The sequence below is a fragment of the Pseudopodoces humilis genome, chromosome 24 (genome assembly GCF_049639895.1).
Source record: "Pseudopodoces humilis isolate 2021_Gansu_Grassland_sample_001 chromosome 24, ASM4963989v1, whole genome shotgun sequence".
NCBI lineage: Eukaryota > Metazoa > Chordata > Aves > Passeriformes > Paridae > Pseudopodoces > Pseudopodoces humilis.
In genome coordinates, this window is record NC_142223.1 from 2932609 (window position 1) to 2957829 (window position 25221).

Sequence of the window (25221 nt, forward strand, 5' to 3'; positions counted from 1 at the left end):
ATGGCAGTTGTGCTCACAGTGCTGGTGTTATTCTTAGCTGGGTTTCTTGCTGGACTTATATTATTGGTCATAGGGGCAATTAATTTTGACTTTTCCAACTCAGAAATTCCTCCTGGAGTGACTCAGCCTGCAAAGCTCCGAATCCTTCATATAATTTTAGTATGCACAGCTGTGGTGGTAAGTGAACCTGGTGTGATTTTGGGGGGAAGAATAGTGAACCTGTAGATTTTAAACTTACTACCGTGCTAGAAGCCTGCATGGAATTATGTTCCAGAGAGGAGAGCAGGGCATTGCTGCATGTTTTATTGAGCTGAGTGTTGCTAAAGAAACTTTTGCCAGACTTTTCACACTGCACTGCTCTAATCCAGTCCAGCCCAGCTCTTAGGTGGTACCTAAATGCTGCCTTAACACAAATGTGGGAAAGTCTGACTGTGCTTCTGCCCTGACTTGAGCTCTCTTAGCAATGATTTGATTTATAATGTTTATACATGCTGGATCATTTGTATTTCCATTCTTGGTTCAGACTATTCCGGATGTCTCTGGGCTGTGCTTTCAAGCTTTTCTTGGGCATGGGGATAAGAATTCTCTATTTATTTTGAGTATAAAGTGAGAAGCTGAATATTTCAGAATTGCCCTTAGGAAGGGAGAGTTTCTGTCACACAAGTGACAAAATTAGGTAATGCTGCCCAAGAGGAGCTGAAGGAACTCTTCTGCACAAAGCACATTCATGGAACTCCTGCAGCAACTAAGCAGGTTTGTCTGATAGGACTGAGGGGCTCTGGCCAGCCCAGCTTCTCCAGGTGAAGCAGCCTGTAACAGCGTGGGAAGGTAATCAGTGTCCAAGAGCAGCACTTAACATCTGGCAAGCTCTGCTGACAGAAGAGCTCACTGAATCACAAGTATTTCTATGTAATGACAGGTGTAGAGATGCTCTGATGAGACATGGCATTAGATAGTAGGTAACAGAGGGTGTGCATCTATCTACTAAATTAATTTAATGGAATATCTGCAAAGAGATACAAGCTATTTAAAATTTAAAAAGGAAATAAAGAGAAAAAAATTCTCTGTCAGAAATACTCTACATTACGGTCAACCATAGTAAATTATTCTAGATATGTATTCTCATGCTTTGACTGCACAGAAGCTGCAATTAGAAAGAGATTACTTCACTTAAGTAGCTGGAAAAGCCAGTTCTCTTTTAATAAATCTTTAATCAATCCACTGCCCACCATAAACCAGCGCTGTATGCTGCAATGTAAGCAACACAGGGTGAAAGAAAACAAACAAGTTAAATGTGAAAGTTAAAATATTCTTGGTATTGCTCCATTCCTGCTTGGAAAATATCAAATACAAAAGAATAAATCATTTTATCATGTTTTTGTACAACTGGAGGCACTAAGGCTAGTTTCTGTAAAAAAATTAAATCAGTATATTGCAAAATAAGTTAGTTTCTTCAAGAAATCTTTCCTCAAGATCAGGCATAGGGAATACTGTAAATAGCTGGAATCACTGAAAAAAAGGCCTTTTGTAGATAAATATATTGAGAGTCATGACACTACTGACAATCCATGCAAATGTGGCTGTCTAATAAGAAAAATTCATAACAGAACCCTGAGTATTATGAACTTAATCCAAATATTCCTAAGGACCAAAGTACTGACTGGCATGGCTGAACAATGCATTTCAAAACAGAGGCCATGCTTTTTATTTATGCAAAGTTACGATGGAGCACTAACTCTGATTTGTATTCATTTTCTGGTGCCAGATATTCTGGCATGAATATCCCTGTGGTACAGAGAATGAACAGAAGTTCATTCCTACTAAATATGTCAGGATCTTCTTTTCAGCGCATGGCATACATCAGTGAGACTTGAGATGGATCAAAAAGCAATTATCAAACATATTCTTAACTTAGTCAACTCTGCTTTGGTAAGTGTCTGTACCATGACAATTAGCAACAGAATAATCATCTTTTGCTGTTTTCACATCATCTGGGGAGGTAAAGGACTTGCTGAGGAAGCAGAGGGATCTTTCCCCAGTCTGTTAATGTTGCACTGTTTGAGGTCCTGTTCTTTGGTTCATGTAACTCTCTCGTAACCACTCCTGATGCTGTTTCTTGTTCAGTTGTGTCCTATACTTGTACAACTACTCCATTAGTTTATTACTGCCCTATTACTGACATGACTTAGACACTGTGAGTTTACTGTCCACACAGTTCCTTTCCTTTGGAAAATACAAGATCTCCTGAGTGAGCTCTCTGTTGTCTTTGCCTTTGAACAGGGAAGGATTTTGGAAAACATTGGCATCTGCACTCAGGTGAGCTTTGTGCGGTACATGCAAGGAAGAAAGACTCTGGGGGCGGACCCGAAGCTCTTCATTAAGGATCTGTGGTTTGAGAAAGTGCCTGTAAGGATTTACCAGCCTAAGGCTCCATCTGCCAGCCAAAGGAGAGGAGTTATGTTCTTTCATGGAGGAGGATGGGTATTTGGAAGTCTTGGTAAGATATGTAACAGAAATAGTTCAGTTAAAGAAATACATTCTTCATAAACAGTAAAGTTGGTTGTTTCTTGATCTGTAGCAGTTGCAAACTCTGAGTATAACCACAGGTTCAATCTCATGATTCTTGCTGCCAGAAGGCATCTGCTGTTGATCACATGATTCTTCTTACAGGACAATGATATAAGGGAAAAAAATACTAAAATAGGAAGATGCGGATGTACAAAAGAACTGAGGAGCTCTGTAGGAAGCAGCAGAGAAAAGTAGAGAGCATTTCCTTCTTGCAATTCTTTGACTTCTCCAATAGATAACAACTCTGGAGAAAAAAAATCCACCCCAACCTAAACCCAAACTCCACAAAATGTCTTTCAGAGACCCACGAAGAGCTGTGTCGCTTTATTGCCAGAGAAAGCGAATCTGTGGTTGTGTCCGTGGGGTGAGTCTTTGCTCATGCTGATTTTGAGAGATTATTTCCTGTAGTGTAAATATAACCTCCTGTCCCCCCTGTCATAGCAACAATCTTCCCCAGAGAAATGTCTCTGTGAGACATCTCAAACATGTGATTTACAACTCCATTCTGCTGTTGCTTGGAGCCACTGGAGACTCACTTGGGCTGCTTTCACTGTCTGATTACATCACAAATTACACTTTGGGATATCTAGTTGGAAAATGAAGTTTTGAATCAATAGTTTCAAATTCCAAACTCAAAACTGATTGTAAACAGGTAGTAAGCTGTATGATCTCCTAACATCATCCAAGGAAAGCCTGCTTGATGCTAAGGGTAGCACAGAGTGAATGACAAGCTAATACATTATCAAAATATGGGTGTAATGGTTCAGATTACGAGGATATGTAACCTAACTTACATAACAAAGATATAAACCAGAAGTATTGTCATTTGTGTCCAACCCATGAAAAACAGAAGCAGAAAGTAAATGATTGTCAATAAAACCTGCATATAGTTGGCAGCTGAGTACTCCTGTGTTGTTAAAGACCTAAGAGACATGATAAACAGACGACATCATAACAAAATAATCTGCACCACCTGTAGTTTATTGATGGTAATCCTATAGAGACTGAAAATTCTACAGGAATCAGGGTATTCCTGGTTGCAGGAACCAGGATTTTAGCAATACATAAAAAACTTGTATTTCCTTCCCTTCCTCTTGTCTCCCAGGTACCGTTTAGCCCCTGAGCACAAATACCCCGCTGCGTACGAAGACTGTCTGAACGCCACCCAGCACTTCCTGCAGCACCTGGAGCGCTACGGCGTGGATCCTGCCCGCGTCACTGTCTGCGGGGACAGCGCTGGGGGCAACCTGGCAGCTGCTGTGAGCCAGACCCTGGCAGGCAGGTCAGACCTCCCCAGACTCCGTGCTCAGATCCTCATCTACCCAGGCCTTCAGGCACTGGACTTCAATTTGCCATCCTACCAACAAAACCAGGGAGTCCCTCTGCTCTTCCGGGAACGTGCTGCTTTCTATATGCTGCAGTATCTAAATGGAAATGCAACAAAACTGGAAGAGGTCTTGGAAGGTTCCCATATTCCTATAGATATTAAATTAAAGTATAGGAAGTGGGTGAGTCCAGACAATATCCCTGAGGAATTTAAGGTCAGAGGCTACAAACCACGTGTGCTACTTGATTGTACAACTGAAGTTTATGAGACAGTGAAGAGATTCTGTGAGCCCAACCTGTGCCCTCTGCTGGCTGAAGACACAGTTATTCAGCAGCTGCCAGAATCCTTCATCCTGACCTGCGAGTACGACGTGCTGAGGGACGATGGCTTGTTGTACAAGAAGAGGCTGGAGAACAACGGGGTTCGAGTGACCTGGTACCACCTCGAGGATGGATTCCATGGAGTCATAAACTCATTTAATAGTGCCTGGTTGTCATTTCCATCTGGAAAAAGGGGCCTTGATAATATTATGAATTTTCTAAGAAGCTTATAGCAACATTTTTCTTTGTTTCTGTAAGAACTGCCAAATTTCTGTGGTCTTGTATGCTTATATTCCATATAAGAAGTTCATATAGGACAATTTGGTAATAAGTAATAATGCCAGTGTGATTACCATAAAAGACATTTCAAGAATAGCTTCTTTTAATGCTGTTTGAAGTAGTCCATGCACAGTCTGCCTATTTTAATCATCTGTTTGGACTTGATACTTGTACAGTACAAGTGCCGCTCTCTCAGAACATATAAAAGATGAAGTAAAATTTTAAGCCAACATCTGGTCTGACCTGTTTTATTCAATTACAGTCAACAATTTCATTCTTCCTACAAGTTTGTGTTTTGGCAAAGGAGAAAGACACTGACACTACAGTGCTATGATGCACAGCCTGGACTCTGCTACATGTAGAACCTGAGTTTAAGATTCCCAATTTGAAGAAGACTACTGGCTAGGTAACCAGTATTTTATACCCAAAAAAATGAAGTCACATTAGTTAACATGACTTTTAGAACTGCAACTGTTCCCAACAGAAATACTCTATTGACAGCTTTGTTTAAATTACAATGGGGAAAATACTTTAAAGAGTTTTCTTATGTTTATCAAACACATGGGTATGCTGAAAAACTTGTTCTTGTGCTTGAACAGAACCCTAGAATCACCGAGTGGTTTGGGTTGGAAGGAACATTAAAGCTGATCTCATCCCAACGCCCTGCTGTGGGCAGGGGCTCCTGGTCTATCCCAGGTTGCTCAAGCCCCAAATAATCTAACAACAAAATAGGACTGATGCATTTACTTTTGCAGAGTATGTTACTTATCTTTTTCCCCCACCCCTCCCTTGCTCCCATTTTCTTTTCTGAATGTCCTTGTTAAAGGCATGTATTCCAAACTACGTAAAGCATGCCCACAATGCAGGAAGCGAATGTCGTGGCTGCAGATCGGTTGCAAGGGATAATTTAATCTCCACATTTGCTGGCTCTCTGTCATAGCCTAGAACTTCATTCAGGACTCAGCTCCAGTTTCTGAGCACTCACTGTTATCATCCACAATCCAAGAATTCCGTATTCAGTACCAGACTCTTTATCAGTCCTACAATCACCATAAACAGGAAATTAAACACATTGACTCTTCTCCAATGTGATAAGTTGCTGGCACATTGCACAACATTTCCAAGGACTTTAAAGTGAGCAACACCTGAGAGATCTCTTGAAACTGGGTCTGCTCCAGTTACTTACTGTTATCTCAAAAAGCCAAACCACAGATAGGTGTGAAGAAAGTCACCTCTGGATACCTGAAATGGCATTTTTTAATCTGGTTCCAGTGATACTGCTGGTGATTTTTGTTGCTTCATTCATTGCAGCAATCATAAGAACAATTCAAACTGAGCATGCCAATTGCAGCATCCCTCCTGGAGTGAGCAATCCTGGAAAACTTCGACTTATTGTTGCTGTTTTGATTGTTGCATCTACTCTGGTGAGTAACTCTGCCACAACTTCTGCCAGAAACGTTGTTAGATGTTAATTTTGTTGTATGTGTAAATTCTGTAAACAGAATTCTGCCAGCTTCATCAAGGCTTAAATGATGGCTTTTCTCTTCTGGGGGCTGACTTGACAGGACAGTTTTTGGAAAATCGTTTCTGTTAGACCTCAGTCAGATTTTCCTTATTACATAAGGATTAAGTCAGCCATAAGAGCCTAAGCTTTATCAGCTGAGCTTCCCTAATTAAATTTAAAATTAAATATTTATTAAAAGTGAGATTGCTTTGATTTCCACTTCAGCTAAGCACACATGATGTTTTTAGGCCATTTTTGGGCCTTTCCAGTAACATGGAAGGCTGGGTAATGGAAGTACCAGTAATGGGAGATGCTATTTAAGAAGACAAAAACAGAAACCCCAGAAACCTTAGAGAGATGAGAGACATTTGGGAGCACTGTCAAGGCCTCCCTCACCAGCTGCCCCTTCACCAATTCCCCTTCACTCACCAGGAGCCTTGTCACCAACTGCCCCTCACCAGGGGCCCGTTCAATGAGTGTCCCTCGCCAAGTGCCCTTCTTCAGGTGCCCCCTCACCATTTGCACTCCTCCTGCTGCCCCTCACCATTTGCCCCTCACCATTTCCCATTCTCCTGCTGCCCCTCATCATTTTCCCGCCATCTGCCCTTCTCCTGCTGCCCCTCACCATTTTCCCCTCACCATTTGCACTCCTCCTGCTGCCCCTCACCATTTCCCCCCTCACCATTTGCACTCCTCCTGCTGCCCCTCACCATTTTCCCCTCACCATTTGCACTCCTCCTGCTGCCCCTCACCATTTGCCCCTCACCATTTCCCATTCTCCTGCTGCCCCTCACCATTTTCCCCTCACCATTTGCCCTTCTCCTGCTGCCCCTCACCAGCTGCTCCTCACCCAGTTCCCGCTCACCGGGTGCCCCCTCAGGGCTGTCCGCGCGCGGCCTCCCCTCAGCTCACCCCGGTTGTCCTCCCTCTCCCAACAGGGCAGGATTTTTGAGAAGATGGAGCTGTGCAGCAGCTTGGCCGTCAAGCGCTTCGTGTTCTCCGGCTGGAGGCCGGGCCCAGCGCCGGGGGTGCGGCAGGAGGACGCGCGGTTCGGGGGGGTGCCCGTGCGGCTGTACCGGCCCCGCGCGGTGCGCAGCGCCCTGCTGCTGTTCCACGGCGGCGGCTGGATCTTCTGCAGCCTCGGTACGGCCCCGGGCCCGGTTCTGCAGTCTCGGTACAGCCCCGGGCCCGGTCCTGCAGTGTCGGTACAGCCCCGGGCCCGGTTCTGCAGCCTCTGTACGGTCCTGGGCCCGGTTCTGCCGCCACCGCGGCACCCCCAGCACCGGCCTTGCAGAGCTGGCCTGGCAAGGGTTGCTTTAGCCGCGGCCGACAGAATTCCGGCCTCCACAAAGACGCTGATAGATAACTTTTTCACCTGTTTATATACTTTCAGCAAACAAAGAACTTAATCCCCATTGGTTTTAAATTACTTAAGTTGGTATTCTATCCTCTTTAGTCCTTTTAGTATATTTTTCCTGTGGTAGGGACTTCCCAACGTGCATACACTGAATCTTTTGTTAGCTGCTTCTTTATATTCTGGTTTCTACAAAATGTCCTTGTAGTCCATAAATTCTGCCCTTCTTGTATCCAATTTCAACAATACACACCCTCTCCCAGGCCTTGTTCTTCGAAGCATATCAGGGTTAGTTTGGCAAAATTTTTAGAAATTTCACTGATTTTCTCAATCAAGTCAACAATAACAGCCTGTGTAGAGAAAGGTTGCTACATGCTGCCTAAAAGTGATTTAAGGCTAGCACACTGCTTATAATTAGTATACTGGTTATGATTAATTAAAATAATTAATTAAAAATTAATCAGAAGAGTTATATAATTTCCAGCTGCTGGAAGGCTGAACTTTGGCTGGGCTCTCCCATCCAGCGCTGCGAAGGGAAGCAGCGGTCAGGGGGAGAGAGGAGAGGGATGAGGGAGTTTGTGGGCACCAAAACATCCTTCCATCTGTTTCAGATTCCCATGAAAGGATCTGCCAGTACATTGCCAAGGAAAGCAGCTCGCTGGTGGTGTCCGTGGGGTGAGCTACGACCGGCTGCTCCAGAGAAGCCTTTTTGCCTCTTGTCACTTCTCAGCACTGTAAGGATGTGCAGCTGGTGGGAATGCTCCTATTCAGGAGCTGGGGTCTATGATCCTCATGGGTCCCTTCCAACTCAGAATTTTCTGTGATTTTCCCAGGATCCCAGGCATCCAGACAGAATTTCAAGGGTGCTGTTTTCATTTCTCTCCCTGCTCCCATCAGGGAGGCTAACATCAACTAACAGTGCAGACACAGCCCACAGTAAGGTCCATGTATCTCCCAACATAGAGACATGCTGGCACCACACAAAACCAAGGAATACTTTCCAGAAGAGAGTTCCAATGTGTTGAGAAATTACCAATAAACCAGCTTGGAAGGTGATGATTCAGTGATCCATTTAAATAGGTGTAATTACCTTCTGAATTTCAAGGAGCTTTCTAACAATAAGAATCAAATGCTAATAAGTAATAATACTACTAATTGGTACTACTAATTAATACTAGTAATATTGAAAAATATAACAGTCCCAGTTATTTAAATAAAGAAAAAACAATTCTAAAACTGAAATATCCTAAGTAAAGATGAGGTGCAGATAGATTAAATTACTTAATCCAGAAGCCAGATGCAGTCTACACCAGAAGAGAAAAATTAAGTTACATCACTTAGTTTGTGATCAGGACTGCTCTCAGAATATCCCAACTATGCTAGGTCCTTGCAACCCCATCCTATGGCTGTCATTTGTCTGTGATGATTCACTGGACAAATACCTGTTTAGTAGATAAAAATACCTTCATGTTCTGTTTCTTTTCTGAGGGAAAAATTGCTCCAACGCAGGGAAAAACAGGATGCTGTAAAAATTTTATATTTACACTTATGACATTTCCTTCTGTTACTTTTGCTGTCCCTGTCTGTGTCCCAGGTACCGTTTAGCCCCTGAGCACAAATACCCCGCTGCGTACGAAGACTGTCTGAACGCCACCCAGCACTTCCTGCAGCACCTGGAGCGCTACGGCGTGGATCCTGCCCGCGTCACTGTCTGCGGGGACAGCGCTGGGGGCAACCTGGCAGCTGCTGTGAGCCAGACCCTGGCAGGCAGGTCAGACCTCCCCAGACTCCGCGCTCAGATCCTCATCTACCCAGGCCTTCAGGCACTGGACTTCAATTTGCCGTCCTACCAACAAAACCAGGGAGTCCCTCTGCTCTTCCGGGAACGTGCTGTTTTCTATTCTTTGCAGGACGTACAAGGGGACACATCAAACATGCAAGAGGTCTTGGAGGGTTCTCATATTCCTCCAGACATGAGGCTGAAGTATGGGAAGTGGGTGAGTCCAGACAATATCCCTGAGGAATTTAAGGTCAGGGGCTATAAGCCACACAAGCCCTGTGAATTCAAGCCTGGAGTTTTTGAGAAAGTGAAAAGAATCCGTGAGACCACACTGTGCCTGCTGTTCGCTGAAGATGAAATTATTCAGCAGCTGCCAGAATCCTTCATCCTGACCTGCGAGTACGACGTGCTGAGGGACGATGGCTTGTTGTACAAGAAAAGGCTGGAGGACAACGGGGTTCGAGTGACCTGGTACCACCTCGAGGATGGATTCCATGGAGTCATAAACCTATTTGAATATTGTGGTTTGTCATTTCCCTCTGGGAAAAGGGGATTGGACAGGGTTGTTGCATTTATAAAAGGCCTGTAAAAAGATCTCTCTCATTATGCTTCTCCCACTAATGTCTCTCTGCTTAGGCTCTCACACCTCAGGTATTTCTGGTCAGCAAGAATATGATATCTTTTGATGTGTAAAATACTAATTCTAATATCCACGAACTTCAAATTAACACAGATCTTTCCCTTGTGAGACTCCTGAGAGTTTAGTCTTTAAAATTTTTCTATGTGCCTTCTTTTTTTCCAAATTGGCATTTGATTGATTTCTTTAATCACTAAATGATTTACTTCTATACAAATTATCTATGTGGAATGATTTGGATTAAATGTTCACTACAGCCAGGTTATTTGTGATGTCCATCTGATAAGCTCTAAAACATGACTTAATTAGCTAAAAAGTATAAGCTAGGTAGATAGTGAGCTGGAGGGAAAACACTGGACAAACAGGCAGAGATTAAGATCTCAGTGAGGAGACTGAGCAAATATTCCATGCAAAAGTAGCAGTGCAAGGCCAGAGTTGATGGAGGGACACCTAGCTGGAGGCAAGTAAGGGCTGCTTTGATTTTGAAATAACTGTAGCTGTACAAAATCCTTTTTAATTTTGGAAAGGCTCCATTACGCCCACCGAGGGCTGGATATAGTGTTGAGAAGAAATGCTGACATCAGGTTTTAGAAAGGCAGGAAGGATCATTGAAGCGGGCTTTTGGTATGTGTGTGTACTGAAAAGTACAGCTTAAAGAGAGAATATGAAGCAAAATGTTTTAATATTCTTCCAAAGGGTGTCCTGCAGTATTAACTTTTGCAGAATCTGTGCTGTGATTCTGTACTAGAATATGTCAATTTGTGCTTTCTCCGTGGCTTGAGTTTTATTTACAGGATGAGACAGTGTTTTCCCTGACAGGATGCTTCATTACACCCAGCTGATGAAAGCAAGAACAGCAGTGAGCACACTCAGAACGGCCAGACTGAGGACATGGAAATCACGGAATTGCTAGGGTTGGGACTGATCTCTGGAGATCATCCAGTGCAATCCCCCACCAAGGCAGGGTGACCTGGAGCAGGTGACACAGGAACACATCCAGGTGTACTTGGATGGTCTCCAGAGAGGGAAATTCCTCACCCTCCGTGGGCACTGTCACCCTCAATGTAAAGAAGTTCTTTGCAGTGTTGAGATGAAACTTGCGTTTTAATTTACGCCCATTGCTCCTCATCCTAAGGAAATCCTCAGGAAAAAAAAAAAAAAAAGGGGGGGTGGGGAAATCCTCCAGGGCTGAGAAAACCAGCACTTTTTACAAAAACAAATGCCGACTTCCCTTCGATTTCGCCGCGCAAGGGCAGCACTTCACTGAGCACGGGCAGCCAGACCTTGATTTGAACAGAGAGCTGCGGGGCACCGGGAGCGGCGGGAGCGGCGGGGAGCCGCCCGGGGGCACCGGGAGCGGCGGGCACCGGGAGCGGCGGGGAGCCGCCCGGGGGCGGGGGCCGTGCCAGCCCGGGGCGGCGCCGGGCCCGTCCGTTCCCCGGTACCGCGCGCAGGTCACGCCGGGCCTCCTTGAACCGAGATTACCCGGCCGGCGCCTCCGGCCGCTCCGCGCGGCTCCCCCCGGCCGCCCGCACCATGACCCCTGCGCCGGCTTTGCGGAGCGGCCGCACTCGGCCCGTGACGGGGCCGCGGCTCTGCCGAGCGCTGCCGGGGGAGCCCCGCAGGGCCGCGGCCGGGCCATGGCGCTGCTGCCCGCGCTGCTGCTGCTGCTCCTGCCCCTGGCGGCGCTGGCGGCGGCCGCGGTGCTGCTCGGCCTGCCCGGCTACGACATCCCGCCCGGGGTGAACCAGCCGGCCAAGCTGCGCCTGGTGCTGACCGTGCTGCTCGGCACCGCCGCGCTGGTGAGTGCGGGGCGAGGGGGCGTTCGGGGGGGACCCGCGGGCTGGGGGGGCGGCAAACACCGGGAGCCGGGTCCGCGCTGTCCCCGCTGTCCCCGCGGGATGCTGGCGGTGCCGCAGCACAGGGAGGAGATGCGGGGAGCACCCCCGAACGGGTTCTGCACCGGGGTACCCCCCGATCCGGACACTGCTCCCGATACCCCCCGGTCGAGGATGCTGTGCCGGACACCCTGGTGCGGACACTGCCCCGGGCATCCCCGGCCGGGCTGCTGCGGGGAGCAGTGCCCACGTCGCGGGCAAACCCCGTTCCCGGTTCGGGAACGTGCTGGTTCGTTCTAGCTAGCGGAGATTGCGACCGGCTGGTGGCAGTCCCGGGTTCCGGGCTGGGCTGGTGTTCTGCCTGGTGAGTGCCCGCACCTCCAGGCGAAATCACCTTGCACAAGGAAAGCTGCAGCTGCTCCTGCCGCGGCTGACAATTATGGCACACAATCCGGTTAGGGCTCCTTTACTTAATCCCTGGACTCCCTGTGGCAGCGTTGCATAAACGGCATTAGAGCCCTCCTCAGCTCTGCCTCTTGTTACTTGCTGTCTTTGAATTTCTTAAAATCTTCAGTTTTGTCACTCCTTTAGCCACAGACATCACCACTGCTATCACACAGACTTTGTTTTCCTCACACAGATTCTTAAACAACTTACATCCTCTTTAAATTAAATTTACTGACAAAGCTGCCCAGCAATCCTGAACCCCACTAGCAGGTGACTCACTGGGCATTAAAAAGAGGGATCTTGTTCAGCCACAGCCAGTGAATGGCCACTGTTTGAGTCCCAGTTTCTTGTTTCTTCACTTACTACATCAAATTTATATTCTAGCTTGCAAGGGCATTGGGAAAGTAAGCAACTTCATTTTGCTCAGTAGATCTGTTGTGAGAATTAAAAGCTGTAACTAACTTGCACAGCATGGCACTTCAGATTTGCAGATTCACTGAGTTTTATGGTCTAACTCATGAATACTAGTTTCAGCAATGAAGAACTGTCTCCACATACGGTATTTTGTTGTTGTTGTTATCAAGTAGAAATGCAGGACAGTGCTGATGATTTAAATATGTACTCCAAGACAACCAGTTCGGCTGATTTTTATAACATTTCTGATGTGACGTTACAATGACATTGGATTTGAGTAGTGCAAGTAAATTTTTCTACAGACTGCAGGATGTGAGAACTTGGGAAAATTGTTTTATTTCCAAATCAGAATTCTGTGTTTCTTTAAACTTTTCCCCAAATAAGTTTGATGTAAGTACAATGCAGAATTTTTATACCCTGGCTAACTCCAGACTTTTAAAGATGCTTTAATGTCTTTAACAGGGAAGGATTTTGGAGAAGACTGGGCTTTGCAGCCAAATCACTTTTGGCCGATACGTGCGACAGGGACGGAAACTAGGGTTGGATCCAAAGCTCTTTATCCAGGATCTGCAGTTTAATGAAGTACCTGTGAGGGTTTATCAGCCTAAAGCTACCTCAGATGGGCCAAGGAGAGGCATCCTCTTCTTTCATGGAGGAGGCTGGGTATTTGGAAGCCTTGGTAAGTTCCTGGAGGAACTGTAGTAGCGCTGAAAGAATATTCTCATCTTTTTAGAAGACTGAAATAAGATGTGCTTTCAGTGTGTGATTTGGGATGAAGTCTGAAGCCTTTCTGGAGTGGACATTCCTTGGGCTGTGTCAAAGCTGAGGGCAATAGCGAAGCACTAACAACAATATTTCTTTTGCAGATACTTATGAAAATGTGTGTCGCTACCTCTCCAGGGAGAGTGACTCAGTAGTTGTGTCTGTGCAGTAAGTGAATGCTACCCACTTCTGTAGTTGGGACATTATTGTTGCTGTGGGACCACAGCAGAGCTGCACTGGTGTTGGAGATGTTCATTTTTTGGCACAGGAATTCCTATGGGATTCAGTCAAATTCATTAAGAGAAATATAGTGATAACGGAGATTCCACAGCCCTTAAATATTCATGCCCATAGATACTCCTAAAAGATACAAATGGAAATATTTGGCACACTAAGGAAGTCTATAAAAGCCAGTTAAAAACTTAGGTGAACATGTGGACATGTAACAAGATGCTCCAAGCAACTGGGAGCTATGGGAAAAGAAAATCTGTAACACTCCCATTTTACACATAGGAAGCAGAGGCACAGAATTGTTGAATAATCTTGTCAGGAGTACAGAAGGAGTTTTCACCATCACTAAGAACTGTACAATTCCTTGTTCAGATCTTTAATCAGAGACAATCCTACTTCAGTGAGTCCTTGTGACTGAACTCACCATTTACAGCTTTTCTGCAATCCCAAACAGGGGAGCAGCTGTTTGGGGGCACTGGAGATCTTAACCTAGAGCCAAAGCACCCCAGAATGACAGGGCTGAAGAGCAGCATACGAGACCATTTCCTGGTTACTGCTACTGACATTTCCTTCCTCTTGTCTCCGTGTCGCAGGTACCGTTTAGCCCCTGAGCACAAATACCCCGCTGCGTACGAAGACTGTCTGAACGCCACCCAGCACTTCCTGCAGCACCTGGAGCGCTACGGCGTGGATCCTGCCCGCGTCACTGTCTGCGGGGACAGCGCTGGGGGCAACCTGGCAGCTGCTGTGAGCCAGACCCTGGCAGGCAGGTCAGACCTCCCCAGACTCCGCGCTCAGATCCTCATCTACCCAGGCCTTCAGGCACTGGACTTCAATTTGCCGTCCTACCAACAAAACCAGGGAGTCCCTCTGCTCTTCCGGGAACGTGCTGCTTTCTTTGCTTTGCTGTACCTCAATGGGGATGCACTGCACATGCAAGAGGTCTTGGAAGGCTCTCATATTCCTCCAGACATGAGGCTGAAGTATAGGAAGTGGGTGAGTCCAGACAACATCCCTGAGGAATTTAAGGTCAGAGGTGTGAAGCCACTTAGGCACACTGATTTTATAGCTGAAGTTTATGAGACAGTGAAGAGATTCTGTGAGCCCAACCTGTGCCCACTATTGGCTGAAGACTCTGTTGTTCACCAGCTGCCAGAATCCTTCATCCTGACCTGCGAGTACGACGTGCTGAGGGACGATGGCTTGTTGTACAAGAAAAGGCTGGAGGACAACGGGGTTCGAGTGACCTGGTACCACCTCGAGGATGGATTCCACGGGATCATAAGTCTATATGATTATTGTGGTTTGTCATTTCCCTCTGGGAAAAGGGGGTTGGACAGGGTTGTTAACTTCCTAAAAAGCTTATAGTAAACATCTTAGATTCCATGAGTCTGTTCATGCCTCAATGTAGGAAAATATCTTTTTAGGATATTTAATGTCAGGTTATGGGTAGTGAATCAGGGGCAGCCATTAACAATAATAAACAAGGCTCATCAGAACCTCATTCCAGCTGTTAGTTGGAACATGGAATATGCAAACCTTATACAAGCTTGTACCATGCTGCAAGCCCTTATCTTTAGCTCTGTTAGTAAAGAACAGTTCTTTGAATGGACATCCTGGGATGTTCCAGTTTAAAATAAAATATATCTGTGTGAAGAGAAGCTGTGTGTTAGCAGGTGTGTGTGGTGTGAGAATAAAACCCAGCTGACGTTATTGGGTTATAAAATAATAAATATGATGACAATAAGGAAATATTATGCTGTGTCAAATGTGTTCTCTGTCACTGGGCACAACAAACAAATGGTTCCGTGGCCAACATCATCTGTGTTCCTCAGTACACAGGCAGAACTGGAGCCCCTTTCTGCCTCAGTTTTAGCACTGGACTACTGGGTAATGTTTCACCCACATAACTTGAAGGACAGTTCCCTCAGCCAGGAAGGGGAGTGCTGGTGGGACAAGCAAATATGATTGCATCACAAAAAGATGGGCAGGATTGGTGGAAAACTGGACTCAAATACTCTACTACAGCTCTTGTAAACTGACTGGGGAAGAGGACAAGGGAAAGATCAGGAGAGAAAGAAGGGGAGGGTCAGGAAGGTGAGGGCAGAAACAGCAGGTCAGAACCTCAGCTATAGCTTCAGCTGGAGTCCAGCCTCAGCTCACAAGAGTAATAAGAGGGAGAAGGATAAGCATCTTTCTTGGCCTGTATTAATTCATTCTGTTTATGATTTGCCCTTCCTCTCCTTAAGCCAGGCAGAAGCAATGCCCAAGCATAGGTTGCATTGAGGGTTTCACACTGGATATAATAATGGCCAATTAAAAATGGCACTTAGGGCAGTCACTTGAGGCTGCTGTATCACTTACAACTATACAGCAATATAGACAGTAATATTTACCAAGATCATGCAAGAGAGACTTCACTAATCCTTCCAGACTTTAATACTTATTATGACTTGGAGGATCTTTAATAATCTGGATATTGGTCTCATTTGCTTGTAGAAACATGTGCATCTTTGCTAGCAGAGCTGCTTGATAGATTTCATGCCCTGCTTAAGAGCTCAGCAAAATTTTGTCATTAGACTTTTAACTTTGTCAAAACATGCCAGTTAGGTTCAATATTAGAGCTGTTCAAGCAGATCCTCCTGACTCTGCTAAAATTGCTTCCTTTAGGTTTTTTTTTCCTGGAACCAAAAGCCAGAATGTGTTGCAGTCTCCTGCAGCAGAAATAGAACAAAGCAGGATGGGGGAGTGCTGGGGGAGAATGGGAGAAATGGTTCATTCATCCTTTTCAGAGGCTAATTCCCATGGCAGGTGAAGATATTTAACCAAGTTAACCAAAGCACAGATAATTTTTCAAGTGCAATGCAGTATCTTTTATTTACACTACGGAACCAATCCAAAATTTTACAGTGGCTGCTTTTACCCCTTGACTCTACCAGCTGAGGCAAAGAACATGGACTTTTTCTCAAAAAAACACTTGGGACAGAGCTGCTGTGGTTACTGGGCTGCCTCAGCAATGCTGAGTGTTGTGTTTCTCTCACATTCACAAACTCAGCAGCATCTCATACAGAACAGCTTCATCTGCTTCCCAGCTCACAGACCAAACAGAAAGGAGAACCACAATGGGGAAATTTGAGGTGAGGAACAGAAAATTCCAGTGTGGGGCTGTGTGTGCCAACATTCCAGGCAACGATGATCTGTGACTAATACTTAAATCCTATTTTATATATCCTTAAACAACTGTGTGTGTTTAAAGGAAGGCACTGTAGCTCTGTGACATTCAAACCAGAGCTCCCCTGGAGGTTGGATTCCAGTGGGAATCCTTCCTGAGGCAGGCAACCAGCACACACTGCTTGGGACTCCCTGGATGTTTCCCAGTCTGTGCCTTGGGTGTGACCAGGGCACAGGAAGAAAACCAGGGTGTTCCTCCCACCTGGGACTGGCTGTTGTGTCTTCAGGGCATTCCCTGGGCTCTAAGAGCAGCTTGCTGGTAAGATAGGATTATTTTAATCAGCACACCTCCAATTCATATAAACAAACTGCACTTAAATGAGGATCAGTACTTATACAACACTTTTCCCACAAGCATCTTCTGCTAGAACGTCCCTTCCACCAACTATTCCAAGTATTCCACCCCCAAGTATTGTTATCACTCTGTGCCTAGACAGGCAGCTGGAGGGTTGGATATGCAATGCTGCTGCATGAAACCCTTAAGCAGCACAAGGCAATCAGCTTTTCATTTTCAGCCTTCTTAAATGTGTCTGCAAATCCATGATGCAAGTGTTGAAATCACACTGATCACATCTCATGACATACAGATGCAGTTGCTCAAGTTAAGTGGAAACTCACTTGAAATGCAAATATTTTCAGGGATTAAATTATAAGTAACACAAAGACTGACAAAGGTGGGTGATATCAGTGGCAAAAATACAGTCTGTCTCTAAACCACACTAAGCCATTCTGAATGCTGTGCACAACAGCATCATGTGCATCTCATTTTGGGGCCTGCCACCACAGCACTTTTCATCTGTCAGGGAGCAAGAAGCCAAAATTTAGCATCAAGAGTGTGCTGAGAACTGCAATGGACACAGCTACAAGCTGTGCTGCCTCCCTTTTGCAGCTGGAGTTGGCCTGGATTCCTCAGAAATCAGAATTCCCCATTCTTGGTAGTTCTTGGCATTGATAATTCAATGAAATGGAACATGGTGTACTGGTCAATATGTAGATTTAGAGACAGGAACCTCCTTCTATTTAAATTATGGAAATGAATCTTGTGGTGACTTTTGGCTACTTTCTTACCCAGTCAGTACTTTATTTTTTGGATTAATAAAATGGATATGTTATTCATACAACAATCCTTATTCACCACAGGAAGCACGGAAGGAGAGTGTCCATGAAGAGATTTCTCTCCCCTATCCTATATCAGTTAAAAACAAGGAGAGCTGTGGGATACAACCAGCAGGAGAATTTGTGGAGTATTATTATCTTTCTGAATTTTTAAGTAAAAGGTTACCTGTGCTAACTTTTCCAATATCTATCAGAGAGGCTCTGAATTTGAATTATCTGATCGATAACTGCATCTGTCTGTATCTAACAGTGATTTTCTCTTCCAGCCAGAGGGTGGACACACATGCCCTGGGAAAAAAAAGATCTATTTTGTCCTTAATCTGCTGTCAAAATAGTACAAACATTCCATATGACAACTGTGGAGTGAAAACACTTGGACCAAAAATTTATTTCTATAATTTCTAACATTTAATCTTGTCTCAGGATAAGCCACTCTCTATGGCCATCTTGAAGACCTGATGAAAAACCACACTAGAAAGAAGTTGAGTGATGTCCAGTATCTTCCCTATTTCCTGTGAAAGCACAAGAATTTCTGTTTTTGTTACTTGTCAGTAATGGCACAACTGGCACAACCACCTAAAACTCATGATCTCCCAACCAGGGATGCCCTCTCCAAAATGTTGGAGACCTGGACTTTGAAGAGGGGCAGAATATCTGCAAATCATCGGGCAACTTGTGAGAGCCAGAGGAGCCGGGGATGCCCCTGTGTAAACTGCTTAGGGTGATCTTAAGCATTGCTTAATTTAGCTTGTTGCTTGTGGGAGCTGCTCCATGCAGAAGGAATGAGAATTAGGTTATACAGGCAGACGGCTTTAGACCAGTTAGAACAAGTTGCTGGGTTACATCCTGACCTGCAGGACTATTTCAGAAGATACTAAATCACTGAAAACAAATTTTTCATCTCTTAGTTTTTAGTCAATAAATAGTTGCAGTGAAAAAAAAAAAAACCAACCAAGCCAAAACACGAAGCAATTGGGATGGAACTTGAAAGGACATAAAACTCTTAATTGCTTTGCCCTCTGGTTTGTTTTTATATTTTTTTTTAATTTTTGCACATCTTCCTACGTGTTTCTTTGAAGAAAGAGCAGAAAAGAACCTTGTCTTATTCCATAGTATGTCTGAAACATCTAAGAATAAAGCTAATTTAGGAAGCAGCTGCATGTCCAAGGACAAGGTGAAGCCAGGTTCCTCCCTGAGCAGGAAACAGGCAGACCTTGATTCCCCTTGGCTTTACACAGGGAAAGCACTTAACAGCAGATAAGCTGCAAAGCAAACTACATTAGCTGACCTTGCATTAGCAGAGAGCAAACCTGGAGGAAATAGATCTGGGGAGTCTTTTCACTGCTGGATAGGCCACCCTGAGGCTTTGCTCCTATGGAAGAAGTGCTGGTACAAATCCAAATTCTTATTGCTCCAATATGCAACTTCTGCATTTAAATCACATTTGGCCCAGAGCAAAGATGTGCAAAGCTCAGCTGCTCTTGGTCTGAGGCTCAACAATAAACCTGCAGCAGCTTAAAGGCTTCCATTCAATATATCTGGAATTAATTTAATGCAATTCATTTTTGCTCCAGATTAGCAATATTGTAATTATTTTTAGGAACAGATAAAGCGTATACCATAGTCCTGGCATGGACAAGCCCTTGGCCGTGGTCTGGATGGAGTTTTACCTGGGCAACATTTTAGTCACCGTGATTTAGATTTGCATTTTCAAGGTTGGGTTTTCAAGTGAAGGACATTGACGACTCAGACGTGCAGAGCAACAGTGGCACCTATTGGCAAAGTGACTGGGACACCCAAAACCATCTGGGGACAGCCCCCAGCTGAATGCAGGCACCAGAAAGCAGCGTCCTTGATGAGATCTCTCAGAGATGCAAGAGCCCTGGTAATTAAATAAGCATTATATGGGTTTTTTTAGGCTTCAAAGCCCCGGGGAGATCAAAGGCAATTAGAAAAAAATTGAAAGCAAAATAGGTGAAAGTCACTGAATCACAGTTAGCTATTAGTGCTGTGCTATTAAACACATTCTCTTGGAAAAACATCTCTGAGATAATCCATAAAGAATAAATTACAGTGGGGTGAAAATTGGTGGGTACAGAAATTCTTGTAACCACAAGGAAGTCCTCCATATTAATTTTATTGCCAATAGAGCTATTAAAAGTGTATTGTTTGGTTTGTTCCCATCTGCTGATATTTTTTGTGACCAATCAGGCATGCACCTCTCTAGCACAACAGAGCACAGATAATATCTAGAATACAGAATACAGCTTAGAAAATTATACAAAGGTAGCCTTAATTTCACACAACTCGAATCAGTTTGCTTTCAAATCTGCTCATCAATTATTTATAATTATTAAATATTTACAACAAATGAAACATTTATGTTTATCATCTACTGCGCTTTTAAAAGCAAAGCTCATATATGGAAAAAATGACTGGCTTGATGTGCAGGGAATTACTGAGATGCACAAGAACCACCTATGAAATTTGTATGAAAACATTAATTCCAAAACCCAAGAGCTGCCCTGCCACAAGTCTGATCTGTTTTTATTGAACCATTTACAATTAAATCTGCAAGCACAACACCCAGGGAGCCTGAGGTAACCTGGTGAAATGTGTTCTGGTGGAGAGCTTCTTAAACAGGAGGATGCACCAGGCAGGTCAGATGGGATTGGTGATACCCAGCCCTAAAATATCTCCAAAATATTTCCTTCCAGCTGTTTTCACCTGGAAATTTTGACCTTCCTGACAGGTGCTCAGCCAGCTTTGTGGTGAGCCCAGCTCCAGCTGAACTCCTGAATGAATCCAGGCCTGAGCTCAGTGGTGGTGGAGCCAAACACCAACCAGCCCAAAACGAAACCTGAATGTATCTTTATCTCAAATATTCCACACAACAAAATTTCAGACTGAATATCTCTGATAATTAAGGTTTTCCCCTTCTTTTTTTTCCCTACAAAATGTGGCTGACCTAAATTATTCCAGACAAAACCTCCCAAAACCCCTGAGCCATAGCTGAAAGCAACGCTGCAAACACATGGCTGCTCCAAGAATATATCATTTATATTTCCAAGAATATCTCATTTATATTTCCAAGAATATCTCATTTATATTTCCAAGAATATATCATTTATATTTCCAAGAATATTTCATTTATATTTCCAATAATATCTTATTTATATTTCTAAGAATATCTCATTTATATTTCCTTTCTGGCCATTGTGAATGGGTCACAATCCCAGGTTCTGGGCCTGCCTGTCTGCTTTGTGCCCACAGGTAAAGGTAAATATAGACATGATTGTTCCCAAATTCTGCATTTGGCAGAAGTCAATTGAGGTAGGAATGGCAGATAAAACTGAAAGACTCCTACACCCATGGCTTAGAGACACTAATTCTTGCTGTTTAATCAGTGACAAGAATTCTGTGCTGGAGGCTCCCTAAATAATAAATACCCTTTTTATGTCTAGCACAAAACTCATTCTAATATTCACAAATTACAGAGACTTTTATTCACGATAAACCCACTGAAATAGAGGTTATTTTGCCTGTGCTTCAAGAACACATAAATCTGAAAGAATTAAGATGTTCACAGCTGCCGCAGAAGAGAGGTGAGAAAATCTGAAATTTCGTCATTGCAAGTCTGCAATAACTCAGAAATCCATTTTTAGTAAATAAAAAATTCAGCCAAGTCATGAAAATGTACAACAGAAATTCTGGGCTGTAATATGTTAATTTTTCAGAAAGAGAAGTTGTTAATAAAGAGAATAACTTGACCTTATAAAGAAGAGAGAAAATTTGACACATACACCTGGTGATAAAACCTCTTGAACATGGAGACCTCTGAAATATGAATCAGGTTTGGAACTTATATATTTTTTTCTAAGACAAGCAAATGGTGATGTTTATCCTGGCCCACTCTGATGTTGTAATTAATTTGTTAATATACAACAGTTACAGCTCCTGAAAATCATAATATGCAAAGGGTGAGGTTTTGAGGGTGTGTCAGATTTATCCAAGCTTGTTTTGAGAAATTATTTTTAGTCTCAGGGTCCTGTGGTCACTTGTGTCTCAAAAATTAAGAGACCACCAGGCTCTTCAGTGTTGGAGTCTGAGACACAGAGTGCGAGCCCTTGTCTCTGATCCCTGGCTCTGAGATCCAGGAGAACACTGAATTTCATACAACATGAAATTTATGGGCATGTTTTCATGGTGATACATGAAAACAACTGTTAGATAGAAAAGCTAAAAGTGTGAGTGTGTAAATTGGAGAAGTTTCCTTAAGTCACTGAGTGAAAAAGTTAAAGATTAGAGTTTAAAACAGTTTAGAAAGCAGAAGACAAGATGGAGAGTTTAGAATGTTGTCTCTTTTCCTTCTTATTTCTTCTTCATGTTCCTCTTCTAGAGGTTTTTGGGTAGTAGGAGGTGATTGGATAGAAAATGCCACAGTGCAGCACACAGGTGTTGGGTCATTGGGTCATTAAGAAAAATAATTTACGTGTCTATTGTTAATTGGATAAGAATAAATATAAAGATAAAAGAACTGAGTAGTTCAGAGCCATTTTGTGCCATCAGAGCCCAAAGTGTTCCAGGTTATGATGATTTGAGCTTGTGCAGAAGGGTCTGGGGAAGACCTGCCAAGTTTTGTGATAACATCCTAATAAACACTAGGAACAAGATCCTAACGAGCTTTGGAGTTTTCTCCTGACCCAGAGAACTGAGATAAATGGAACTCCCCGTGAGGGAGCATCCCCAAAGAGCTCAGCTCAGAGAAGGTGAGAAATCCAGGAGTGAGGAGAAGTGCAGAGGAAGCACAGCAGAATCAAGAAAGAAAGAAGTAAAAAAAAAATTTAAAAAAGTTATACTTCAATTTTTTGTGGAGCAAAAAGATGTTTGGATACAACTCTCTGTTACAAAAATGTTCCAGTTTTGGTTGCAGGAGATCAGCCTTGTGTTTGTGTGTCTGTGACATTGAAGAGGCAGCATGGTGGCTGGAAGTGATGCACATCTCTCAAAGCCAGTGCGTTTCTTGCCTCAAAGGAGCTGTGTAAACAAAACTTCAGATTCTTTGGCCTGAGCTCCTTGGTCGGGGCTGGGGCTCCACCAGGAACACAGATTGTGGCTGGCAAGGAAAAGTTCCCCAAAGCTGGGAGCTTTGGATGGCCCAGGGAGTGAGGGTGGTCACAGGGACTAAATGGCAGCGTTCTGGGGAGAAGAGAAAACTTGACAAGAGGTTGTTCCCATGGTCAGGAGGCCTCTTCCAAAATATTCCTTGGAAAGTGCTTAAAAAGAGCTCTCCAAGCCAGTAAACTGAGCCTCACTGGTCTGGGTTTGAGCCCTGCCTGATGGGACACAAAAGCTGCCAAGTCCTGCCCTCCAAACCTCCACATCCCCCTGCGCTGATTCCTTCGGGACTGGGATCCATCCTTCTTCCACAGGAATATGAGAAAGCTTTCTCTGATGGCCCTTACACCAGGCACACATTCCAAACAAAGCTTGCTGTGTATTTCAATATTTATTTTTCATATTGGTGGAAAACCATCCCATTTTCATTAGTAACTAGGCTTTCTATAAATTTTTGTACTGTTTGTTGCAGTGAGCTGATCAGCTCTTCCAGGACACCATTTTAAACCCATGCCACTGACACTCTTCAGTTGCCCCATAAAGCCAAGCAGATTTCACTTGCCACACCCCTGTGATGACAATCTCACTGCCATTGAAACGCTTCAGGGGAAATATTAATTGAATAGCTTTTCAAAAGAATTCATATTTGGTCCTTCTATTCTAGACAGTGTGGCTTTCCTCATAGGAAAGAAAATAAAAAGCCACAAGAAAATTCTCCATAGTATAGCAAGAGAAAGCTCCTCTCCTCACAGAAACTAATGAAAAACTAATATATATATAATATATAATATGTAATATGTAATATATAATATATAATATATAATATATAATATGTAATATATAACATATTATATATAATATATAATATATAATATATGATATATGATATATGATATATGATATATGATATATGATATATGATATATGATATATGATATATGATATATGATATATGTAATATAATATATAATATGTAATATGTAATATGTAATATGTAATATATAATATATAATATATAATATATAATATATAATATATAATATATAACATATAATATATAATATATAGCATATAACATATAACATATAACATATAACATAATATGTAATATGTAATATGTAATATAATATATAATATGTAATATGTAATATATAACATAATATATAATATGTAATATGTAATATGTAATATGTAATATGTAATATGTAATATGTAATATTATGTTACATATTACATATTACATATTATATATTATACATTACATATTACATATTATATATTATATATGTTATATCTTATATATTATATATTATATATTATATAGCGTATATTGTATATCGTATATCGTATATCGTATATAATATATCATGTATCATATATCATATATCATATATCATATATCATATATCATATATCATATATCATATATTATATATTATATAGTTAGTAGCTGATTTAACAACCCAGGCTTTGTCTCTGTTACAAGTTTAAAAAAACAAAAGAGAAGTTAAGCAGAGAAAAGTATTCTAAAGGTTTTATTCTAATTCTCCTTATTCTTTAAGTTCTATTAATAAAGTTTCTTTATACTTTTTAATGTTTAAGCCTGTTTTAGCCTCCTCCTAATCCATATCTCACAACAAAAAATAAATGCAGTAATAATTTTATCCAGCACTGAAATGCACCACATTCTTTAGTACATGAACCAAGAATCTCAAATGAGCAAATCTAAAGTAAGGCCCTGCTTACTCACCTGAACAAAGAGTGGATGAACTTCCCCATAGTGACACATTCTGTGCAGAAAGTTCTTACTAATTTATACATCACAGTCATATTTCAAAGGAACCACTTATCTCCAAGAGCAGCTGAAAGCAACAAAATTGTTCCAGCACACCCTGAGCCTGGTTTGTGCCACGAGCAGACTCTGATGAAGACATTCTCTCAGTTCTTTTCTTTTTTCTTGCTTTCTTATGATTTAGAACTTACACAAGTTCAAAAGGCTGCTTCAGGGAAATTTACTTCACAAAGGAATTAGTTTGGAGGACTGAAGAAGTGGTGCAGAATGGAATTATATTTTTTATATCTAACTGTGATGTAACTCTTAAGTTTGTTGGTGCAGAGAAGAACTGCCCTGACAGGGTGTAATGGACATAATTTTATAGTTGCAGTGATGGGGGCATTGGCTCTGGGTAGAGAAGGACCCAAGTTCTATTTAACAATGACCCATAAGGAAATTGTTACATAAATACAAAAGTACTTGTTTGGGAGCAATAATGTTTGTTAAGAAGGGAAACAATC

The 25221-nt window shown here is 42.9% G+C and overlaps 3 protein-coding genes across 4 annotated transcripts; all 3 read left to right on the forward strand.

Annotated features, from left to right (window-relative positions):
• On the forward strand, positions 1–4448 carry LOC102111350 (arylacetamide deacetylase-like 4). Its single transcript, XM_005528312.2, has 4 exons — positions 1–177; positions 2281–2497; positions 2869–2932; positions 3674–4448. Exons 1-4 carry the CDS (start codon positions 1–3, stop codon positions 4446–4448), a joined length of 1233 nt encoding a protein of 410 aa, XP_005528369.2.
• A 607-nt stretch (positions 4449–5055) lies between these two features.
• LOC102111165 (arylacetamide deacetylase-like 4) lies at positions 5056–9721 on the forward strand. Its single transcript, XM_088066704.1, has 5 exons — positions 5056–5059; positions 5806–5918; positions 6937–7141; positions 7964–8027; positions 8947–9721. The coding sequence occupies exons 1-5, from the start codon at positions 5056–5058 to the stop codon at positions 9719–9721; spliced, it is 1161 nt and encodes a 386-aa protein (XP_087922830.1).
• A 1665-nt stretch (positions 9722–11386) lies between these two features.
• On the forward strand, positions 11387–15148 carry LOC102111536 (arylacetamide deacetylase-like 4). 2 transcript variants are annotated; one of them, XM_088066568.1, is made up of 5 exons: positions 11387–11571; positions 12931–13147; positions 13335–13398; positions 14055–14457; positions 14611–15148. In XM_088066568.1, the coding sequence occupies exons 1-5, from the start codon at positions 11410–11412 to the stop codon at positions 14827–14829; spliced, it is 1065 nt and encodes a 354-aa protein (XP_087922694.1). In that variant the 5' UTR covers positions 11387–11409; the 3' UTR covers positions 14830–15148. The 2 variants fall into 2 exon arrangements, with proteins under 2 accessions (XP_087922694.1, XP_005528370.3); XM_005528313.3 differs by having other exon boundaries at positions 14055–15148.
• The last annotated feature ends 10073 nt before the right edge of the window (positions 15149–25221 follow it).